The 21,223-nt window shown below is 41.8% G+C and overlaps 2 protein-coding genes across 2 annotated transcripts in view; both read left to right on the top strand.

Annotated features, from left to right (window-relative positions):
• The window catches only part of LOC119720906 (sushi, von Willebrand factor type A, EGF and pentraxin domain-containing protein 1-like), a 35,105-nt gene extending 25,162 nt beyond the window's left edge, over positions 1-9,943 (top strand). The window contains exons 11-15 of the mRNA XM_038190773.1: positions 2,610-2,798; positions 4,963-5,187; positions 8,189-8,407; positions 8,908-9,138; positions 9,765-9,943. Of these exons, the coding sequence (XP_038046701.1) occupies positions 2,610-2,798; positions 4,963-5,187; positions 8,189-8,407; positions 8,908-9,138; positions 9,765-9,943 (1,043 nt within the window). The remainder of the gene's footprint in view (positions 1-2,609; positions 2,799-4,962; positions 5,188-8,188; positions 8,408-8,907; positions 9,139-9,764) is intronic.
• Positions 9,797-21,223, top strand: part of LOC119720140 (transmembrane protease serine 7-like) — a 30,566-nt gene continuing 19,139 nt past the window's right edge. Inside the window, exon 1 of the mRNA XM_038189697.1 lies at positions 9,797-9,935. The gene's annotated coding sequence lies outside the window, so the exon portion shown is untranslated. The remainder of the gene's footprint in view (positions 9,936-21,223) is intronic.

Genomic DNA, 21,223 nt, shown 5'->3' with positions numbered 1-21,223 from the left:
TGACAGCCATGGCTCCCTCGTCTCCTGGGTCTCCTTATCCATTCCTCAATCATGCTCCTGCCCAGACCCCTGTCACAACCCAGATCTCACATTCTGTTGTCATATTTGTGCCTGGATGATGTCAAAGTCTTCTTCCAAGCAGCTGGCCTTTCAGGTGAAGCTACAGCCGTGGCATCTTCACCTCTTTACTTATACTTGACAAAGTGATGCAGAAAGTGATTCAGAAAAAAAGTGTTCATTCCCATTTAAATCTCTACTATCTGAAGCTGTCAGCCACTGGTGTCCTCCATATAGGTTTTAATGATGGTTCAATTATCTCTACAAACTCACCCATGCCACACATAATAAGGGGTTTGTTTGTTAACAGTCCAACAAGGAAACTGATCTCAGCTTGGGATCAGGTGCTAATTTTCTTCTCATGAATCAGATCTCCTTATGAACCGGCAAGTTCTGCTCCCTGGATAAGTACATTGTAAAAATGGTATATCTCGGGGCTGCAAAAACAGCTCGCCATAGAAACAAGCTCCACTCTCTTTCAGTAGAACCAGGTCACATACGCTGGGATTTGGTCGGGGTCCATCTGATTCCATGGTCAAGTTCTTCACCAAGAATCAGTCACTTGAATTTTGTCAACAAGACATCTTTGTTCATAGTTTGGCCATGGATCCTACAGAGAAGGCTGAACGACTCTGCCAACCTCTTAGATGCGTGAGAACGGCCTGTACAGGTTGGAATACCATGATTACTTGTGTCAACAAAGACCCAGACAGCTTAACCGCTTCACTGCAGGAGATGCCTATCAAATTTACAGGGCTCTGCGCTTGATCTGGTGTCGAAGTTTGTTAAGCCAGCTAATTTGATTTTTAATATTCATGATTCTACATTTTTGGCCTTTATTAATGAATTCTAATAAGTGATAATGTTAACGTAGAGCGCCATATCTTTAGCTTTAAAATGAACTATGAAAGGTCGCATTTGTTTTTCGGTTCAGGACCACATCTTCTGAAAACTTTTTGATGAAAGCCTAATTAAAAACGAGATTGGGGTAAACGACGTTCTCTTTGTGAATCTTTATATAAAAAATAAATGAGGAATAAAAATATTAATAAAAACATGAATAACCATAGAAAAAAATCAAAAACTGAATTCCTAGCAATGCTTGTTTTTGTACAAAAAAAAATCTAAAAAAAAAAAAATCATCCAACTGGAAAAAAAAGCATTTTGTATCAAAGACAAATGAAATATTAAAAAAAAAACTCATTGAAAAAGGTGTACCATTTGACATTTTCCTCCTGGGGTAAATAGTCATCTACATATATGACGACTAAAACTCCACAATACCATCTGTTATATCATGGTTTTGTAGCAAAAAAAATGATGAAACAAATAATCCTACCTTGAAACTCACGTATGTTCACCTTCTTACAGCCTTTAAGAATTAGTGTGCTGTACCCAACTCACAATTGTGACTTTTCTATCGATCTTTCTATTGCAACGAGCTCGAGGACCGTCGCGATATCTGACGGGTTTTAACGAGATTTCATGTAGAGCGCCAGTTGGTGGCGATTAACATGCCAACGGGTGTTAAGGCCCGTTATCAAGCATCCAACCAAATTAGGTAAATCCCTTCAGTGCATTTTGTACTAGAACTCAAAACAATCATTCATTCTTCTCTGTAGGATTCGTGGTTTGACAGGCTCCTCATCAGTAGTGGAGGATAAATGGTAGTGCCCTAAATAATCTTTGAAATATCTTGCATTCGTACCAAGCCCATTAGAGTTTTTCGTTACAACTGTCCACCTTACCATCAGGCCTCAGTGACCACATTTACATGATGGATTTTGTAGGCCAGTTTAAATCCAACTTACTATCGAGGATCAACATCTTAACCGAGATTACTATTGAAAATCCTACCAATCAAGGATTTTCATAGGCCCATGAAACACTCGGTGTGTCAACAGCTATTGGCACATCAACTTGAGTGCCTCTCTCCGAAATCATGAAAGCGGCCTGCAGGAAGAATCCATCCACCTTCATCAGGCCACGCTACTTGAAGGACATTGTGCAGGCAGAGGCCCATATGGCCAGCAAGGTCCAACTGACAACTGCATGTTCAGCAGCCCCCTAAGCCCACAAAGCTCCTTTTTCATAGTAGATAGGCAGCTGCATATTCTTGACGTTTTCTTGTAGGCTTAATAGTCGAGACATTTCTTGAATGAAATCGCTGCACGTACCTTCACTCTAATTTTTGGGCTTTTCGGTGCTACTCTGCAACTAAAAATGAGTTGAGTCATTTTTTGTATAGTGGAATCCCCAAAATCCAAAGGGATCGATGTTCCAATCCATGACACGGAGAATGTTGTTTGGGCAACTTTTCCAGTGAATATTTTGTACACTAGTGTTTTTCCCATATTGACATTTTTACAGATTTCTCAAAAAGTACATGTATAGTTATCCATAGGTTAGATTGTTTAATTTAGCTGCTTCGAATTGATTGTATTGTTCCTAATCATCAAAAGTGCAAATTACACTGTTAAATTGTTACATATTTTTAATTTTTTTTCATAGCTATCTAATCTAAAATTGTGGTAATTCTCTGTATTGAACAGTCCGGTGCCGTGATCCTTACCTTATGTATGGTAGCTTCCGCCTTATCCAGGGCGATCGTTATGAGCATGGGTCCACCATAAGGTACGAGTGTAACCCAGGTTATACATTACAAGATCCAGCCGCTGAATATTCCCATTGTGATGACGGGAGATGGATCCTGGAACCCGTATGCCACCCAGATGATCAAGGTAAGGCAGTTCAAATGATGGGCTGTAATGCCCTGGCATAATGTTTCCATCAACAACAAACCAAATCAAAAGGAAAGCCTGCATTGCATTCATATTGTTAACAGTACATAGTTTGTTACCGTACCTCATGATTGAAAGCCGAATTCTCACTGGACCTTTCACCATCACACTCAGCGGCGGCGGAACGGTTTTCAAACTGGGGGGGGGGGGGGGGGGGCATCACGAAAGAGGGACACTTGCTCTGTAAAAGACACCTTCCGTCGGTAAAGCAGCTAATCCAGCAATTTCTTATATTTCCATGTAGGCCTTGTAAATGCTCAAAGGATTATGCTTTAAAGGATTTGCCCTTGAGAAATGTCTTGCTTAAGACTGAAAATATCCAGTCAGTTTGCTTAAATCACATACAATGACTTCCCAACAGAAAAGCAAAAAACAAAAATTCTTTATGGGATCATAGGCATCTATACATTACATATACATGTACTGTATAACATAAAGAAAATAATGACGATCTCAATGAACGTTCCATGTGACCCAGGTAAGTTGATGTTAATAGAGTGGTGTTATGTAATGGAAATAGGCATGGTTGCGAGGCATTTGTGTTTTTCAACACTACTTTTCTTGTTATATTCCTCGTTCATATCAGAACTCTGTATTATACCATTTTGGGAAATGGTTACAAACAAAGCCGATATTTTACATGTTTTAGGGTCAGTTTTGTTTTCATCATGAGGGGGCACATTTATGCTCAAGGGTTCCGCTGCCCCTGATCACGTGCCAGACGCTATTTTGCTGTTTGCCAAGCGCCCGGATAAGTACGCATACGTAGTAGACTGTCGCATGGGTTGCCTGTGCGACAGTCGACTATGGGTGCAGACCAGTAAATCGGTCCGAAATTGCCTGCGCCGGCCAAATCGCGATTCGCATGCCCCGACCAAATCGCGATTCGCATGCCCTCAAAATCTTCGGTATTTGAGCATGCTGTGGGCCATGAACTTGAAGGTTTGTAAAAACTATGGGTGGAAGCCGTGCACAGGACTGGGAGCTTGCAGTTCTGTGAAAATTGGATGTAATTAGGACCCTAAAAGCGCTCTATTTTGCAATGGAGTGTAGGCATTGTTTTTCAAAATGGCGATGGGCTTCAGGACTATTTTCAGGGGTGATCGTCTTCAGATTGAAATTTCTCCTAAAAGTCATAAGTTGACTCCCCGTAAATTGAACAGAAAGTGAAAGATGATGAAATAAGCTTTAATTTGATGTGTGTCTCGAACACCTTGGAGAGTTGTGAGTATTTTTCCCGAATTTTTGAAGTGGGAGCATTTACCATTGGGGTCTATGGAAGTTTATTTACTGGTCTGCTACCCTATGCGCTTTACGAGGCAATGGTGGATCTGTCGCACGGGTGTTGTACGCATGCGTGCACATCGCCCTAGCTAGCTACACATGAACAGATGGTTGCACATGTAAATGTCAATTACGTGTAGCCTTTTCCCGAGCTCAATGATGCCAAAGTGGAAAATATTTTGGGCAATAAAGATGCCTCCTGTACTAAAAAAAAGTTGTCTACAAACAACTGTACAACCCTAGTTATTGTATTGCAAACAAACTGAACTTTTTTGAGGTTGAGCAATAATATTCTTCTGGAGAGCTGGACAAGTTTCACCGGAGATTTTTTTTTTTGCCCGCGAGGTGCATACTGCAACATAAAGATTCGGCTGAATATGTATGAGGTATAGTCAAAACAATATAACATGGTTTATTTTGGATGGACATTAGATATTAGCTCCCCTTGGTATTTAGTTTGACAACTTCCGATGCTTCGGGGAGCGAATATCGACTGTACACCATCAAACCATGTCATATTTGTGTAATGTTTTACAAGTAATCCAGTGGAAATACCTATTGTCTAAATGTATGTTACCTAGAGATGGGCTACAAATTAGAAAGAATAGAAAAAAAACGGGAAAAGTCACAGTAGGAGAAAGCTTCCTGAACCTTGCTTCCCTTCTTTTATTATCTTTAACTATCTTAACAAAGTTTGATGAACAGATACTAATTCAAAAGGTGGCAGGAAACTTCCAAAATTGAGAGAGATTTTGGGGTAAATCCATGGAATCAGGATGGAATAACATGTTGATTTCATTTGTCTGATTTATGTTTTCAGTGACCGAACCACCTGTGGCAGCTGCCACATGTCCCACACCATCAGTCCCCAATGCCCTCATCTACCACCGTGGCCAAAACATTGCCACAGCAGACTTTGAAATCATCTTTGGTAATGGTGATGAGATTGCGGTTCGATGTATTGCAGACTTCACAGTCAGCGGCAGGGAGGTAGTGACCGCTACTTGTAGGAATAGAGCCTGGACACCTGCACTACCACGTTGCGGTAAGATAAATTGTCTTCATGTCTTTTTTTGGTCATTTAAAACCAAATAAAAAAAATAATTACATCATGACGGTGGGGTTAAGGAGCTAGTCATTTTCATTATTGTATAATTCTTAAAAAAATTAACTTTTACTATATTTATATATTAGGGCCTATAGTTACATGTTTTGCTTTATAGCTTCTTTAATACATATAATAAATACATCATTAAATTTGATTTATAAGATTATTTACCTTTGTTGCTTGGTCAATTTGTTTACTATCATCTCGATAGTAAGAAAATATCAGATGACAATTTTAATTGGTTAAAGACCTATTAAAGTTATGCTTTGTGAACTACCCAAACGGTTTAATTGAAGTATTAATTATTGTTGTATAGTTTTATTCATAATATTTTAGTTTTCACTATCCATCATTCAATAATATCTTACACTTAATGCAACACGATTAAATTTTAATCAACTTATCTTTCGAATCTTTAATCTTTCTACTTTGCTACTTGTTATAAATCTACCCCTTGTTAACTGCTAGAACTCCTACCCCGGGTGATGTTGATTGTAATAACTTTTTTTGTGAGTGGACGGTTGGGCGGCGGCAGTAAAAAGAATATTATAATTGGCATTATTACAGCCAAGCACACTAGTCTCTTTAAAATAGTCTTGTTTGTGGAATCTACATGGTTTGTTTGATTGGGGGAAAAATGCCTTGTGGAGGGAAATTCCAAAAAAATCCAACGTACGTCCAAACAGATGATGTACATGTACAACGTCGTTAAGGTGGTGGAACTTTTGTTTGGCCTGTAATTGTTTTCTTCTCATTAGAGGCCAAATTAAAAGTAATGTATCACATTGACCTTGCCAACAACAGCCCATTAAAGTGTATGAAATCTACGTCGGAACTACCCTGAAAAAGAACATTTATTTTCACCATGGATCAAGTTCAGTTATTCTCTTTTAAAATGAAATGAAGTTACTAACTTCAATAATCGATTAAACTGAATAAAAAACATAATCGATGCTGTGTGTAGGAACTGTATAATGGCCTGTGTTGCCTGTTGCACAACTGCGCAGAGACTGGTAAGCCCTCCATTCAGTGGCGTATCCAGTGGGGGGAAGAGGGGGCCACTCCCCCCCCCCTCCCCCCCCCCCCCCCGGGGCGGATTTTTGAGTGGTCGGGCACAACCCGACCACTGTCTGGATTTGTTCTCATAAATCTTCTCTCTTTCCTTTTTTTTTCGGACAATACTTCTCCGCGGGTTTTCTCCTAAACGGTATATGGTATGAACTTGTAACTTTTAATATATATCGATCCTCATCCGAAGTGGTGCATATTACTCTGACGTCATGATTACGTCATCAGGTGTCAAATTACAAGGGATTTTATCTGAAAAAGTGACCAAATACTTTCACCTATAACTCTTAAACTCAATAATCTATGATGTTTGTATTTTATTATCAGATAGACCATTAATTGCTAAACATTTTTGTCGTGTACGTAAACTCGCTTGACCTTTACTTCCGGGTCTACCGGGAGGTCAAACTAGGTGAATTCAAAATGAAGACGTTAGCCTGAAATCAAAACAAAGCACATTTTCTTCTGAACGGTTTATGGTATGATCACAAAACCTTGTGTGAACTTGTAACATGTTTCGAAGATGTTGTAAATTTTGTTACGTCATCATGACGTCATCAGATATAACATTACAAGCGATTTAAGGGCAAATTTTGACAAAATAGTTTGCGTTATATCTTTTGAACTAAATACAGTAACGTGTTCGTTTTTTTGGTGAGGTAGTAGACTATTCCGTGAGAAACATTTCTAATCCCCGGACACAAAACCGTTTGACCTTTACTTCCGGTGTAACCGGAAGTGCAACAAAAACCTGATACAATTTAAAAGCGGAAGCACTTTATTATAGACATATATATTATGAAAGTGTTTAGTGAGGAATGCCCGACAAAAAAACCTGTGTGATGACGTCATCATCTGAAAGGGCGCCCCCTAGTGGCACATAAAATGTTTTTTCTTTACTTTTAAGACCATAGGTTCAAATTTTACCAAAACGACCCTTGATATTCTTTAATTGACAACAGATAACTTGGCAAGGTTTCAAATTCATGACGTCATCAGACCGGAAGTTACTTCTATGAAAATTTGCCAATGATCATATTTGAAATTTAAAAAAAAATCTATCATTTGAACCATGTCGTATATCTTGACCCTAATCGATACCATTACAATGTTCACCTTTTGCTTCCACATACTGTGACGTCATCGAACCGGATGTGCGGTGTTATGAATACATAGTTTACATACACTTATATTTTCCAAATTTCCATATGTTATTTAACTTCACAATGAACATCCACTCCGAACTAAATCAGTATTACTTCCCGTTTTTGACTTATGACGTTATCAAGCCAGAAATAGCTTGTATTTATACATAGAATGTTTACTGAAATTAATCACACCGTTAAAGATGCGTTTTGTAAACGAAATAATTGATTGTCCTGGAAAGGATTTAATTTTGTGATCCTTTGTTCTTATATAAAACTGTAACTGGACAGTGTTTCATAAAATAGTTGTCTACCCGACCACTCTGCGTTTGTAACAACAAACGCGAACCTCTAGTTTTGACATTTTTTTGTCAGCAATTATTTGAAATGTTTATAGAGTTCTTCTGACATCAATCCCACCAAAGAAAACCCGCTCAACAACCATTACAATGCGGCGTGAAATTGTCCATATAATAATATTGTATACATAATAATGGTAAGTTTTGAAGAGCGCCCCCATTTGGAAGATGGGTACCCCCCCCCCCCTTTTTTTTTTGATTTTACGGAGGGCAAGTGTCCGGAAAAAGAAATATGTCTACATTTCGGCGCGGATGTGCGGTAGGCCCCCCTGACATCAAAAGCTGGATACGCTGCTGCCTCGATTACATATTTTGGTAAATATCAATGATTTAACAATGATCTTTAATGTCTTTGTTGTATGACAGAGGTTTTATACAAGCGCTCTTGTTCTCGTCCTGGGAAGATCACAAATGTCAGACAGTATGTTGACGATTCAATCCAGCTACGTGACGCCCCTCGCACCTCATTCTTCCACCACTCCACCATAATGTCACGGTGTCAGGATCCATTAACAATGACACTGGTAACTGGTCCGCTCCGCACCTGTAATGACGGCAGATGGACTGGCCCTGTGCCAGTATGCGGTATGTTTTACTTTAATTTGTATTTGATTGAACGAAACAAATTATACTAAGCAAGATTTGAATGTGAGAACTCTGTATCAATACTTCTGGTTCTCTGTCAACTGAGTTATTTCGCCAGATTTCCAATACCCAATTGTTTTCTATAAAATTTGTATTTATAAATAAAAACCGTATGTACCAAGTGGCCTTCAATCCTTTCCAACATTACGGTGATTTAGCATGTGGTAACACTCAGATGACAGGATAAGGGATATTATTACTCAGGCCAAGTTTTATTGAAAAACAATATTACATGCAACAATGAAATTCACTAGAGAGGAATTTGTACCTGCGTTTTACAGAACACTCTTAATTCAAGGCATATTTTGGTTTCCCAATGGCTCAGCGTCGCGGGGCACAACTTTGAAATCATGAAATCAAACATATGATCTTTGCAATTTTGTGCACCAAGATCTGGTTGTGTTGCTTGGAGTAATATCCTCTTTTCCTATTCATGGCAGTGCGAGCATCAACTAGCTTCAGCCTCCCAGCCTTACGTACCACGCTCCATCAGTTCATGGCTAATGGAACCTTGCTCATCTACCCTGGTGTTGGTCAGTTGAATGTGGATTGCATTGTCTCCAGCGGTTACCCAGTTTTAGAACACAGTCACTCACAACAATGGGTTTCAGGTGGTGGAGGACAAAAGAAGTATGGTGCACCTGCAGAAGGTCATTCAGGGACTTATACCTGTAAGAAGTTTGGGTGGCCAACTGCATTTCATGTACTTCTGATACAGATAAGAGGTAATTAAAGCTGTTACATGTTGATCCTAGTGAAAACATGCAATATTAGCATTTGAATATAATAAACAAAAGAGGGGGCTCTTAAAAATACAAATTTAGGCAACGTGTGTTTATACGTCTCTTAGCATTACACCAAAACGGTACATTTAAAGATTTGTACTTTATGATCTCCGTTTTTTATATCTATTGAATACATAAAGACTGTTCAAAAGATGAAGAAAACCTCAAAATGGATTGTTTATGTCACTACAAAAATAGGGGGAGGATGATCCAGTACGGGGGAAAATGTCACCCCTGGGATTTACGTCGTTAACATTCATTTTATAAAGTAAAAACAATTATAAAACAACTGAAATATGAACAAGGCTGAACATCATCTATCACTTACCATTAAGAGTGGGCTTAAAAAACATGTTTTGATAAACGTATGATTCATGGGAATGCAAGTTATTTGGCATTATTGGCTCATGATTCATTTTGAATGTTGCAGTAAGGGGTGTAATGTTTTGAATGCAGGTCTTTAATTGTCCCCTGTGTTTATTCTTTATTCTCCAACAACAACTTTCATGTAGCTGTTTCCTGTCCAGAGCCAAGGCCCCCATTAAATGGCCGTCGTATCGGTGATGACTTCCGACTAACAAAGTCAGTGTTATTTGAATGCAACGAGGGCTATGATCTCATCGAGGAACGGACGATCAAATGCAACCTTGGTGTATGGTTGGGAGAAATACCGCGCTGCAGAGGTGAGTGAATGAGGCTTCCAGTTCTAGAATCTGAGTGTATTATTTGCACTAAGAAACACTCTAACCTATATAGCTCTTGCCAGATTCATGTACATGCATCTTGAGTGTACGTGTACCTGATGAGTTTGTTTTGGAAAGTTGGAAAGACAGGATGCTTTGGGTTCACAGCTGTTGAAATGTCATAGGTTGTCATATATGTGACCCTGGGTGTTAAGAGTCGAAAAGTGGGAAGAGGACTCGGCGATTTGGTTTCTGTTTTGTGCTGGTTTATTCTGCATAAACGGAAAAAGGAAAGCAAATTATGACATGGTCTTTCCTCGTCTCCGGTCAGCATTGCAATCACAATTTATATTTACAAACACATAATTAAATGGAATAAACAAAACGAAAGAAGAGTGCAAACTATCTGCATCCATATTATTTCTAGGAAACACTTAACTATTAATTTAACGATACGATTAAAGAAAATGGAAAATGGAGGCTTTTGGTGGTTTACCGCCAAACCGTATCCTACGGCCGCCATCTTGGAAAATTAAGGTTTTTACTGAAAATAGCATCAACATCCAAGATAATGAAACAAAATACTTCAAACTACTCGTTCCACAAGATCAAGAAGATAATGCAATAATAATTTACAGTAAATCAAGACTGATTAAGGTTAAGAATAATTCAAAACTGAAAGTAAGCGGGAACATGTTCATTTGAATCTGTGCTTCGAAAGAGCAACACTTACAAGCAGAATTATTCAGGAAATCACATGAATACATCTACATACTTGTTCATGATAAATTAACTATGAAATGTAAAAGGTACAAGTACAAAATATTTACCTGCATAAACGGGAAAAGGAAAGCAAATTATGACATGGTCTTTCTTCGTCTCCGGTCAGCATTGCAATGACGCTGACCAGGGTCCCGTTCACTACGGCTATTGTGATTGGCCGTTGGTGATTTAAATAATAGTGAAACAGATTTAAATAAGAAAACAGTACTTTGGGAGAAACTACAAAATTATGGGGGGACCTTTTTTAGGCTGGTGACATTCTCCCCTCTTTTTAGAAAATGGTGTCCTCGCCATTTGAATCATCTACAAATATTATGTAATTCAAATAAACAAAATTATGTACAGTGGTAATCAAACCAGTTAGACAACTAAGTCCTTATGTATCATTCATCTCGAAATTGAGTACAAGTCATTCCGGCGCCTGGTTTGGCTTGCAAAATTTAAAGAACTCTATATTCATGTAATACAAATATAACAAACACATATCATAGATCACCATAAATTCTGATAAATTCTGTACATTAAAGAAAAACCTGCAAATTTTGCTTAGCTTGCTCAGCATTAGTTCAAATTTGCACATTGGAACTTCTACTTAAAGGTCATAAAAACAAGATAAGGAAAAACAAATTATTCACATCAGCTTTTCTGCACTTGCTACAGCGAAACGAATATATACAGTAAAATTTATGACACACATTAATCAAGGAGTAGTCAGTCAATGTGTCGGAGTAAGAACCTTATACCAACCTTCCGTCTGGCCTCTGCCATCTTAGGACACTTCCATCTCGCCCACAACTTCCTTCCAGATTTCAATTTTGACTTGTAGAGTTCTTCCAAGGAATTTTCAGTGCGAACTCTATGCTGTTTATTTTGGCCAAGGAAATCATACGACAATCTGTCAGGTGGTCTACGTATTCTTTGCGGTCGTTGTGGGAGGTTGAGATCAGGTGGGGTTTCGATGGACTGGCCAGGTGAGGATGGCAGCAACGATGATGACATTGGTGACGGTGATGTTGCTGGTGTTGGGGACGTTGGCGATATCATGAAGTTAGACGGAGAGTTCCCTGGTGTATCGTCTTGGTACACGTGTTCAGAGGATTCTTTGGCAGTCTCTTTTGTCTCAGCTGGGAAGGGGTTTGTTTGCATGGGACCAAATGCCAGAAAAATAGCATCATCATTTGAGTCATCGCTGGTGTGGTGGTTTCCTGGAGGTATACTTCTTATTTCTGCCTCTGGTTTATGTTCATGTTCCACTGGTTGGGTTCCTTTTGCTGTTTCCTGATTTTCTACTTCTTGGAACTCCTCTTTTCGGTCGAGTTTGTCTGTTGGGTTGTCTTCAATAGGGAAAAACATGCAGGGAGTGAGTAGATTCCGATGCAATGTTCTCTCCTTACCAGTAAGTTGATTGGCAACGATGTAGACTGGCAAGTTAAGGTGCTTAGAGACGACACCATACGGTTGGGGTTCCCAACGGTCAGCTAACTTCTGTGTTCCAATGATGTGTTTTCGCTGAACAAGAACACGATCACCTGGATGGCGGGGGGCATTAGAAGATCCACGATCATACAACCGCTTTTGTTTCGCTCGTGCCTTCTCAGCGATGGTCTGTGCTGCTTTGTATGAGGATCGGAGGTTTTCTCTTAGTTTCTCTACGAATTCGACATAGGATGGAGAATCTTTGTTGTTATCTGGAGCGAACCCAAACATGAGATCTATGGGTAAATTCGGATGGCGCCCGAACATCAGAAAGAAGGGGGCGTGGCCAGTCGTCTCATGCCGGGTGCAATTATAAGCATGAGTCATGGCACTGACATGCTGCTTCCAATCAAGTTTCTAGTCTATGTCAAGCGTCCCAAGCATATTTAGCAGTGTGTGGTTGAATCTTTCAGTGAGGCCGTTCCCTTGGGGATGGTAGGGTGTTGTTCTACTCTTCCTCATTCCACAGACTTTGCAAAGCTCCCGGATGAGTTGTCCTTCAAAATTTCTCCCTTGATCTGAATGAATTCTGACGGGGAAACCGTAGTGGATGATGACATTGTCCCATATGACCTTGGCGACTGTGTGTGCTTTCTGATCACGAGTGGGGTAGGCCTGTGAATACTTCGTGAAATGGTGAGTGACGACCAGGATGTTTTCTATTCCTCCTTTCGACCGCTCAAGCTTGAGGAAGTCAATCCCGACGAGCTCTAGGGGTTCACTGGATGTTATGTTGACTAATGGTACTCTGGTCTTAGACGGTGGGGTTTTTCTCAAACAGCACCTTTTACAGCGCTCACACCACCGCTTGACATCCTCCGCCATCCTTGGCCAGAAGAACCGCCGCCTGACCATATCAAGTGTTCGATCATTCCCAAGATGGCCAAGATCGTTGTGAAGACAGTTCAAAGCCGTCTCTCTGAACTCTTTGGGTAGAACAAGCTGGTGTGATGTTTGTCCGTCTGGTGTCAATTTGGTTCGGTACAAAATATCATCATTCAGATGCAGCCTATTCCATTGTCGCAAGTAAAGCAGACACTCATGGGACTCTTTAAGTCTATCAAGTGACGTTGGCTTCTTGTTCTGTTCGAGGAAAAGGACGATTCGTCCAATGTCTTGATCGTCTCGCTGGGATGTTATAATCTCCTGTTGTGTCAAATTAGGTAGTACCCTACACGGAACATCTTGGGTGTCGAGTTGCATTTGTTGACACTGAACCACACTAGGCTCCATGAAGGGTTTGGTGGCAGTAGGGTGACCAGAACAGAGTGCTTGGACAACCTCATGAAGGATGGTAATAGCCTCTTTATGAAACGCTAGTGATGTCCATGTGGTTTCAGTATGCGGCTTTCTTGACAGGGCGTCAGCTGCTCCATTATTCTTACCAGGCCGGTACTTAACTGTGAAGTCGAACTGTGAAAGAGCGGCGACCCACCTCTGTCCGGTTGCATCTAACTTTGCCGATGTAGTGACATAGAGTAACGGATTGTTATCCGTCAGGACGGAGAACTTACTGTTAAGCAAGTAGTCTCGCAATTTATCAGTAGCCGCCCATTTCAGTGCCAAAAATTCCAGTTTGTGTGCTGGATAACGGGATTCCGCTGGGGTCAATCCTCTACTAGCATATGCGATGACTCGTTCTTTACCGTTCTGAATCTGGCTTAACACCGCACCAAGACCAACGCCTGACGCGTCTGTCTGGAGGACGAATGGAATGGTGTAGTCTGCGTAGGTAAGGATTGGCGGAGAAGTGAGGTGATGTTTTAGTAGGTCGAACGCCTTCTGACACTGTTCATCCCAGATGTATGGAGGTGGTGGATTTGACTTTTTCTTCTTGCCTTTCTTCCTGAGCTTTGGATCTCCTGATGTTAACTTGTACAGCGGGGCAGCGATGCTTGAATATCCTTTTACAAAACGCCTATAATACCCAGAGAAGCCGAGGAACTTGAGAAGCTCTTTGCGGTTGGTCGGAGTTGGCCAGTCTTTCACTTGGGAGATCTTCTCAGAATCAGTTGAGATTCCTTTGGAAGAGACAACGTGGCCGAGATATCTGACTTCTTTTTGCAACAGGAAGCATTTAGACGGTTTCAATTTGAGACCATGTTGGCGGAGACAGGCGAAGACGTTCTCCAGACGCTGGATGTGCTCCTCGAAGGTTGCAGAGAACACAATGATGTCGTCAAGATAAAGTAACACTGTCGAGTAGTTCTGATCACCTAAGCAGATTTGCATCAACCGTTGGAAGGTTGCAGGTGCATTTTGGAGTCCGAAAGGTATACGGTTGCATTCAAAGAGCCCCATGGGTGTGGTAAATGCCGTCTTGATTTTGTCTTGCTCGTCAACCTCCACTTGCCAATACCCAGATGTCAGGTCTAGTGTTGAGAAGAGAGTGGCATTTCCAAGGGCATCCAGTGCATCCTCAATTCGAGGAAGAGGAAAAGCATCCCGGACTGTTTTGCTGTTCAGCTGTCTATAATCAATACAGATCCGCAATTAGCCATCCTTCTTGTGGACAATTACAATGGGAGATGCATAGGGACTGCAACTGCGTCTGATAGCTCCTGATTCCTCCATTGCCTGTGGATGTTCTCGCACCGCTTGGTACTGGGATGGCGGTATCCGACGATGTGGCAGACGAAAAGGTTGGTCATCAACCAGTGGGATGGTGTGCTTGATCGTAGTGGTCTGGCCATAATCCAAAGCGTTCTTAGAGAACACGTCAGAGTTCCTTTGAAGGAGATCACCGAGTTGCTTCCTTTGAGTGTCATCTTGAAGAAGAGCACTAGACAAATCTAGAGATGGAATCATAACAGGGACCTCTACCGTGGCACTTGTGACATGGGAAGTTGGGACATTACCAGGTTTTTAATTTTTGATGCAGACATTCGACAGCTTCTGGGCTAGAAGTCGATCTGACATCGTCTGGCTTTTGGCCAGATACCTGTGTGTGAGATTTGTCCAATTTCTCGTCAACTTGAAGTACTGAGGAAAGACGCGCAAGGTAAGTATTCTTCCGGATGGTGATGGGCCCGGCTGATAGATTACAGAGCCGTACAGGGACTCGACGGTTGGGACCGACATCTGCAACGATATTTCCGACCTTGAGACATGAATTACTCTGGGGGAAACCTTCAATAACTGCAGTGTAGGTACAACCTTATAAAGAATTAGGCGTCTGGCAGATCACATCAACCTCAACTCCGGGTGGTATTATGCGCGGAACACGACCCATGTACTTTACATTACCGATCTTTCCTTCTTCATCACCTGGTTCAGACACTAAAGTGTTGGTGAAAGCGGCGTGCAATGCTTTGCTCTGAGCTTCGATGGACTGCATAAAGTCACTACCTCTGGTCAAGTTCTGGTCTCTTCTGGAAGCGCGGATGACATTGGTTCCAATGGGTAGGGGTACACGCTTCCGGTAACTGTCGGCTGGGACAACGAAAGCCGGAACCTCTTCGTAGACAACGTCTAGGATCGTCAAAGTGATTGGAATGACACCAAAGTGAGGTACCTTCTGCCCACTCGCACCTTCGATGGAGACATCAACGAGAGTAAGCCGAATGTCGCTAAGAGTGGGGTGTTCTTTCCATAGATCTTCTGTAATAGATGTGATTTGAGAGCCGGAGTCGATGAGAGCTGTGTGGGTTATACCATTGATTTTGACTGAGTCTTCGTTATTCGGACCAATAAGCTTCTGGTATTCTAGTTGACTATGAAGTTTGGTACTTGAGATAGAGGCGGACTCTATAGGGCTTTGGTGTTTGGTGGCTCCAACGGCTTGCCCTGCGGCCGTGGGCCTTGCTGGTTTAACGGCAGACTCTGACATCCTCTGGCTATGTGACCCTCTTGGCCACAGCGGTGACAGACGAAGACTTGATTGATCAGTGGGGTAGTCTGCTCTTGGGCGCTGACGGGGTTGACTTTGCTTTGTCGACATCTGCTCGACTTTCTCTAAAGTTGTCGCACTGTCAGAAGTAGATCTTGCAGAACTTCGTTGTTCGCTTGCTGGGTTTTGTCAGCTGGTGGGTTTTGTGGTGACACTGACTTGGGGCACTTCTGTTGTGAAGGAGAGGGTTGAGGTCGGGCTAGTTGGGACTGGGCCTTCTGTTCAGATTTTAAGACAGATTGGCATCTGGACTCTCTCTCTATCTGTCGTAACTCCATCTGCATTTCTCGGAAGGACATGTCCCTGGGCTTCATGGGTGCAAGTCGCTGGATCAACTTTTCATCCCTGACGCCCCTCATGAACTGCTGAGTTAGCATCCTGTTGCGGGTTTAAAGAGGTCGTCCCCTGTTCATTCGTTCCTCTACGGTGCGCAGAGTAGCCTCTAGTTCTACTGCGTAGATGGTGGACGACTTATTCGGTAGCCTGAACCGTTCATAGAAATCGGCCAAGGGATCCCCTAGAAGAGAGACTTCACCAAACTGTAATCGTAGCTCAGGGAACGCGAAGCCCGGTGTCTGTTGCTCTGGAGGGAGGTTTAACACAAGCTTCCTCGCAGCACCACCAAGATACCGAACGATAGTTGAAAATTGCATGTAGGAGGGCATGCATGTGGTCTCAATCAAGTATTTTGTGCCTCGGATCCAGTCATCGATGCAGATTGCTGATCCTTCACGGCCTGTGAAAACTGGGACATTCTTCACCTGGTGATACTGGGGTGATGGGGTAGGCATCGGAAGAGAACCCAGTGCTGTGGTGTGTGAAACGGCTAGGGTCAGGAGTCTTAGAAGATGCGCGTGGAAGGAACGAAGACGATTGGCGAGGCTGTTGCTGCTGTGGTTTTAGCTCTGGAAGAGTTGACAGTCTGCGCTCTAGATCCCTCAGGTCAGCTTCAAACTTCTCAGGAAGCGATTGGAAATTTGGTAGATTGTCTGAAGGTAGCGTAGGTGGGGACTGGGTAGCGGTTCTCTGTCGAGGTCTTCGTCTCTGCGGAGTTAGTACTGGGGGATAGAGCGGCGGCGTTCTGCTTGGCGGATTGGTACGAATCGGGGTGAGTGTCGGGAACTGTGGTTGGTCATCTTGCGGGGATCGCCCCTTAGAGGTGGCCATGGTGCTCACTTGAAGGAGAGTGGTTGCAACTCCCAGGAATACGACCCAAAATGGAAGAGAGGGCCGAAAGCAAAATCGGGTTGAGTGTGGGCGAGATGGAAGAGGTGGAACAGTTCCTAAGATCATTGAAAATGAGAAAACAACAAACAACAAAGCAACAATGCAACAGGCATGCACAGATTTGGTTGCAAACAAATAAAATGTATCAAGAATCAAACATCAAAGCCTATGGAAACAAATGAGCAATATCAATCACCTCAACATGCAAACGCAATTATAAGGAACAATCAGCAATGGCATGCAAAATGATCTTCGCAAAATGATAAAAAGGCAGAAATTAAAACAATAAATCAAAATCAAAATAATCAAAAGCAATAGATTCAATGGAAGGAGATCATTACTTCGCACTCAAATCAACAAAGAAATATATCAAAAGCAGAGGAAATGCAAATTCAAGCAAAAAAAAATTTACCAAAATGAAATAATGTAACTCAACAATTCAATTCAAAGAAACAAATTTGGAAACACAACGGTTGGTCAACAATCAACAAATGCTCAAAATGAAACGAATAAATAATTGAATTACACCAAGAGAATATCAATGAGAGCTCCTGTACAAGGGCGGATCCAGGACACAATTTTTTGGGGGCCAAAAATTTTGGTCCCCCTAAGAAGTGGGTCAAAAAACTTACGGCGTGGGTTTCGGGGCCCGCTTAAGGGCCCCGAAAAAAAATTGGATTCCAGATGCTCTGTGGTGCGATCTGAGGCAATTTCTGACCACTTTAACCAATGTTTTTTTGAGGAAAAGATGGTAGTGTACTCATTGCCTGCCTTTATTGCGATGTCACATAAAAAAATTTAAAAAATTGGTTTCGTTTTTTTTTGGGGGGGGGGGGGGCATGGCCCCCTTTGCCCCCCCCCCCCCGGATCCGCCCTTGCTCCTGTACAGCAACTTATTCAGGCACATGCAATGCAAAAAAAATAATTGCTGACAAACAACGGACCAGGAACAACTTGACAAGCGCAAACGAAATAAAAATAAACAGTGATCTGGTCTATTCATTAAGTATCGAACCTCAAGATGTGCTTATTTACAACTCGACTTCAAAAATGTCAACATGTCTAACACAGACGCGGTTCTACGGGGGGGGGGGGGCTAGGGGGGCTGAAGCCCCCCAAAAATGTTGTCTAGCCCCCAAAATAAATTCCTTAAAAAAAAAAATTGCATTAGCAAAAAGAAGGATTGTGATGTACATGCGAACGGTCTCCCCCTAAAGAAGAAATAGCCGTGACAAGGGTGCATTAGTTAGTATACATGGTATAGTGTGAATGATCTTAGGATTTTATTGTCGCTCCCAATTGAAAATATGTCATGAGCCCCCCCCCCCCCCCCCCCCCCACCCCCACCTATTGATTTTCGGAGGCCTAAGTGTCTGAAAAAAATAACCGGTCAACATTTCAGCGCGCCTCCCTGAAAAAATTCTGGATCCAAGTGCACCGTGCTAGCCCCCCCAAAAAAAAATATTGGTTCTAGAACCGCGCCTGGTCTAACAAGGCATTCAAAGTTCATGTACACCTGTTGAGTAACGCCTGTTAACACACTGACTATCAAATTGCAATGTAGGAAATGTTTTGTGTGACCTGAACTAATGACAGGTGACTACACTCCAGATCCAACCATACAATTCAAATGCAATCGTTTAACCTGGAAACCACAAATCTGTGATATTGTTAAGTTATTTGTTTACTCAAACAATTCACTTACGGCGTCCTGTCAACGGAAGTGTGTACAGCCGGCCGGTTGTCTTGTCTTGATCGTCAGTACTTGACAGACGGAAAATAATGGCTTGTCACTATTGGCAATAGAAGGGCAGTTCTTTATCGCGACGAGTATCAAGTTCAGTTCTGCGAATCTCAAAAACGCTGGAAGTACAAAAGTTCACAGCAAATGGCCTGCGTAAATGTTAGCACCACTGTCATCCATTGATGGCTAGCTACATCACTGGAACAGCCGGCATCTGCAGAAGTCGGGAAAGATGTCCGCGCGGCCACACGCGTACGGGGACGATCGGTACAGCCTCGGGTGATCTTCGGTACGGCTACGGTGGTGGTCGTCGAAGTAGACTCAGGATGCGAGGACCACCACTACCGCTTGGTAGGAAGGCCGATATCAGGAACTGGCATTCACAGTTGTTCTTCGGGATTCAGTTCCACGTCAGCTTGGATATGCGTAGGGGAAACAGGGGATTGCCGTCTGTCTGCAGCTCCCCCTGGCAGGCATACGTCAAGGTAGGAATTGCTCGCAGAGAAGATAGTTGCCGATGGTGGTCCTCTACCCGGATCTTCCACCATTTGTGACCCTGGGTGTTAAGAGTCGAAAAGTGGGAAGAGGACTCGGCGATTTGGTTTCTGTTTTGTGCTGGTTTATTCTGCATAAACGGGAAAAGGAAAGCAAATTATGACATAGTCTTTCCTCGTCTCCGGTCAGCATTGCAATCACAATTAATATTTACAAACACATAATTAAATGGAATAAACAAAACGAAATAAGAGTGCAAACTATCTGCATCTATTTCTAGGAAACACTTAACTATTAAGTTAACGATACGATTAAAGAAAATGGAAAATGGAGGCTTTTGGTGGTTTCCCGCCAAACCGTATCCTACGGCCGCTATCTTGGAATATTAAGGTTTTTACTGAAAATAGCATCAACATCCAAGATAATGAAACAAAATACTTCAAACTACTCGTTCCACAAGATCAAGAAGATAATGCAATAATAATTTACAGTAAATCTAGACTGATTAAGGTTAAGAATAATTCAAAACTGAAAGTAAGCGGGAACATGTTCATTTGAATCTGTGCTTCGAAAGAGCAACAATTACAAGCAGAATTATTCAGGAAATCACATGAATACATCTACATACTTGTTCATGATAAATTAACTATGAAATGTAAAAGGTAAAAGTTCAAAATATTTACCTGCATAAACGGGAAAAGGAAAGCAAATTATGACATGGTCTTTCCTCGTCTCCGGTCAGCATTGCAATCACGCTAACCAGGGTCCCGTTCAATACGGCTATTGTGATTGGCCGTTGGTGATTTAAATAATAATGAAACTTTGGGTGAAACAACAAAATTATGGGGGGACCTTTTTTAGGCTGGTGACATTTACATCAAATGTTGATAGTATTGTGCCACTCACACATGAACGCCGAAGAAAGACATTTCACTTGTGTTCACTGGTTCTGTTCGTGTGTTTGTATGGCTGACAGTGTTGTAGCACTCGTACTCGTACTCGTACTCTTTTGAGTCGTACTCGAGTACTTTTTTCCGTACTCGTACTCGTACTCATGGAAATGTGCTCGAAATCGTACTCGCAGGAATTTTTTCCTGTACTCATACTGGTACTCGTACTCATGGCGAAGTATTCGTACTCGTACTCATGGAAAGTGCTTGTACTCATACTCTTAACCATACAGCATACTAAAACTTGAGGAAAAGTGGACTTGAATGAACGCATGTTCAGCACGCATTTGGTTGTCTGATCTGTGCACAGCTAGCTACATAGCTAAAGGCTCAATGCTGAATACAGTCTACCAGTACAGGGCTGCATTTTATGCTACAAACAATGCTGTCATAGCCTGTAAAAACACACTTCTGGACACACTGTACAATACAAAGTATGTAATTTATACATGCAGCTTCTTGAAGTGCAACAAACATGTTACAAAAAAGCTGTTTGTGCTCTAAAGATAACGCTATGTTTGTTTAGCGAGTTAGTAACAGAATTTGTAAGAATGACATTGTTTTGGATGTCAAACAGGCACCCCCCCCTCCCCCATTAATGTGCAGGATTTAAAAATTCAAAATTAAGAGTTACAAATAAAAACATTACAAAACACAAACCTTTCTGATTGTTGGAAGTTCAGAAATATCAGTGATTGACTCCTAGCAAGATAACATTTAATGG

This window comes from Patiria miniata, unplaced genomic scaffold (genome assembly GCF_015706575.1).
Source record: "Patiria miniata isolate m_02_andy unplaced genomic scaffold, ASM1570657v1 HiC_scaffold_9, whole genome shotgun sequence".
Classification (NCBI taxonomy): Eukaryota; Metazoa; Echinodermata; class Asteroidea; order Valvatida; family Asterinidae; genus Patiria; species Patiria miniata.
The sequence above is the reverse complement of the archived record's forward strand: the minus strand, read 5'-3'. Positions and strand labels throughout refer to the sequence as shown.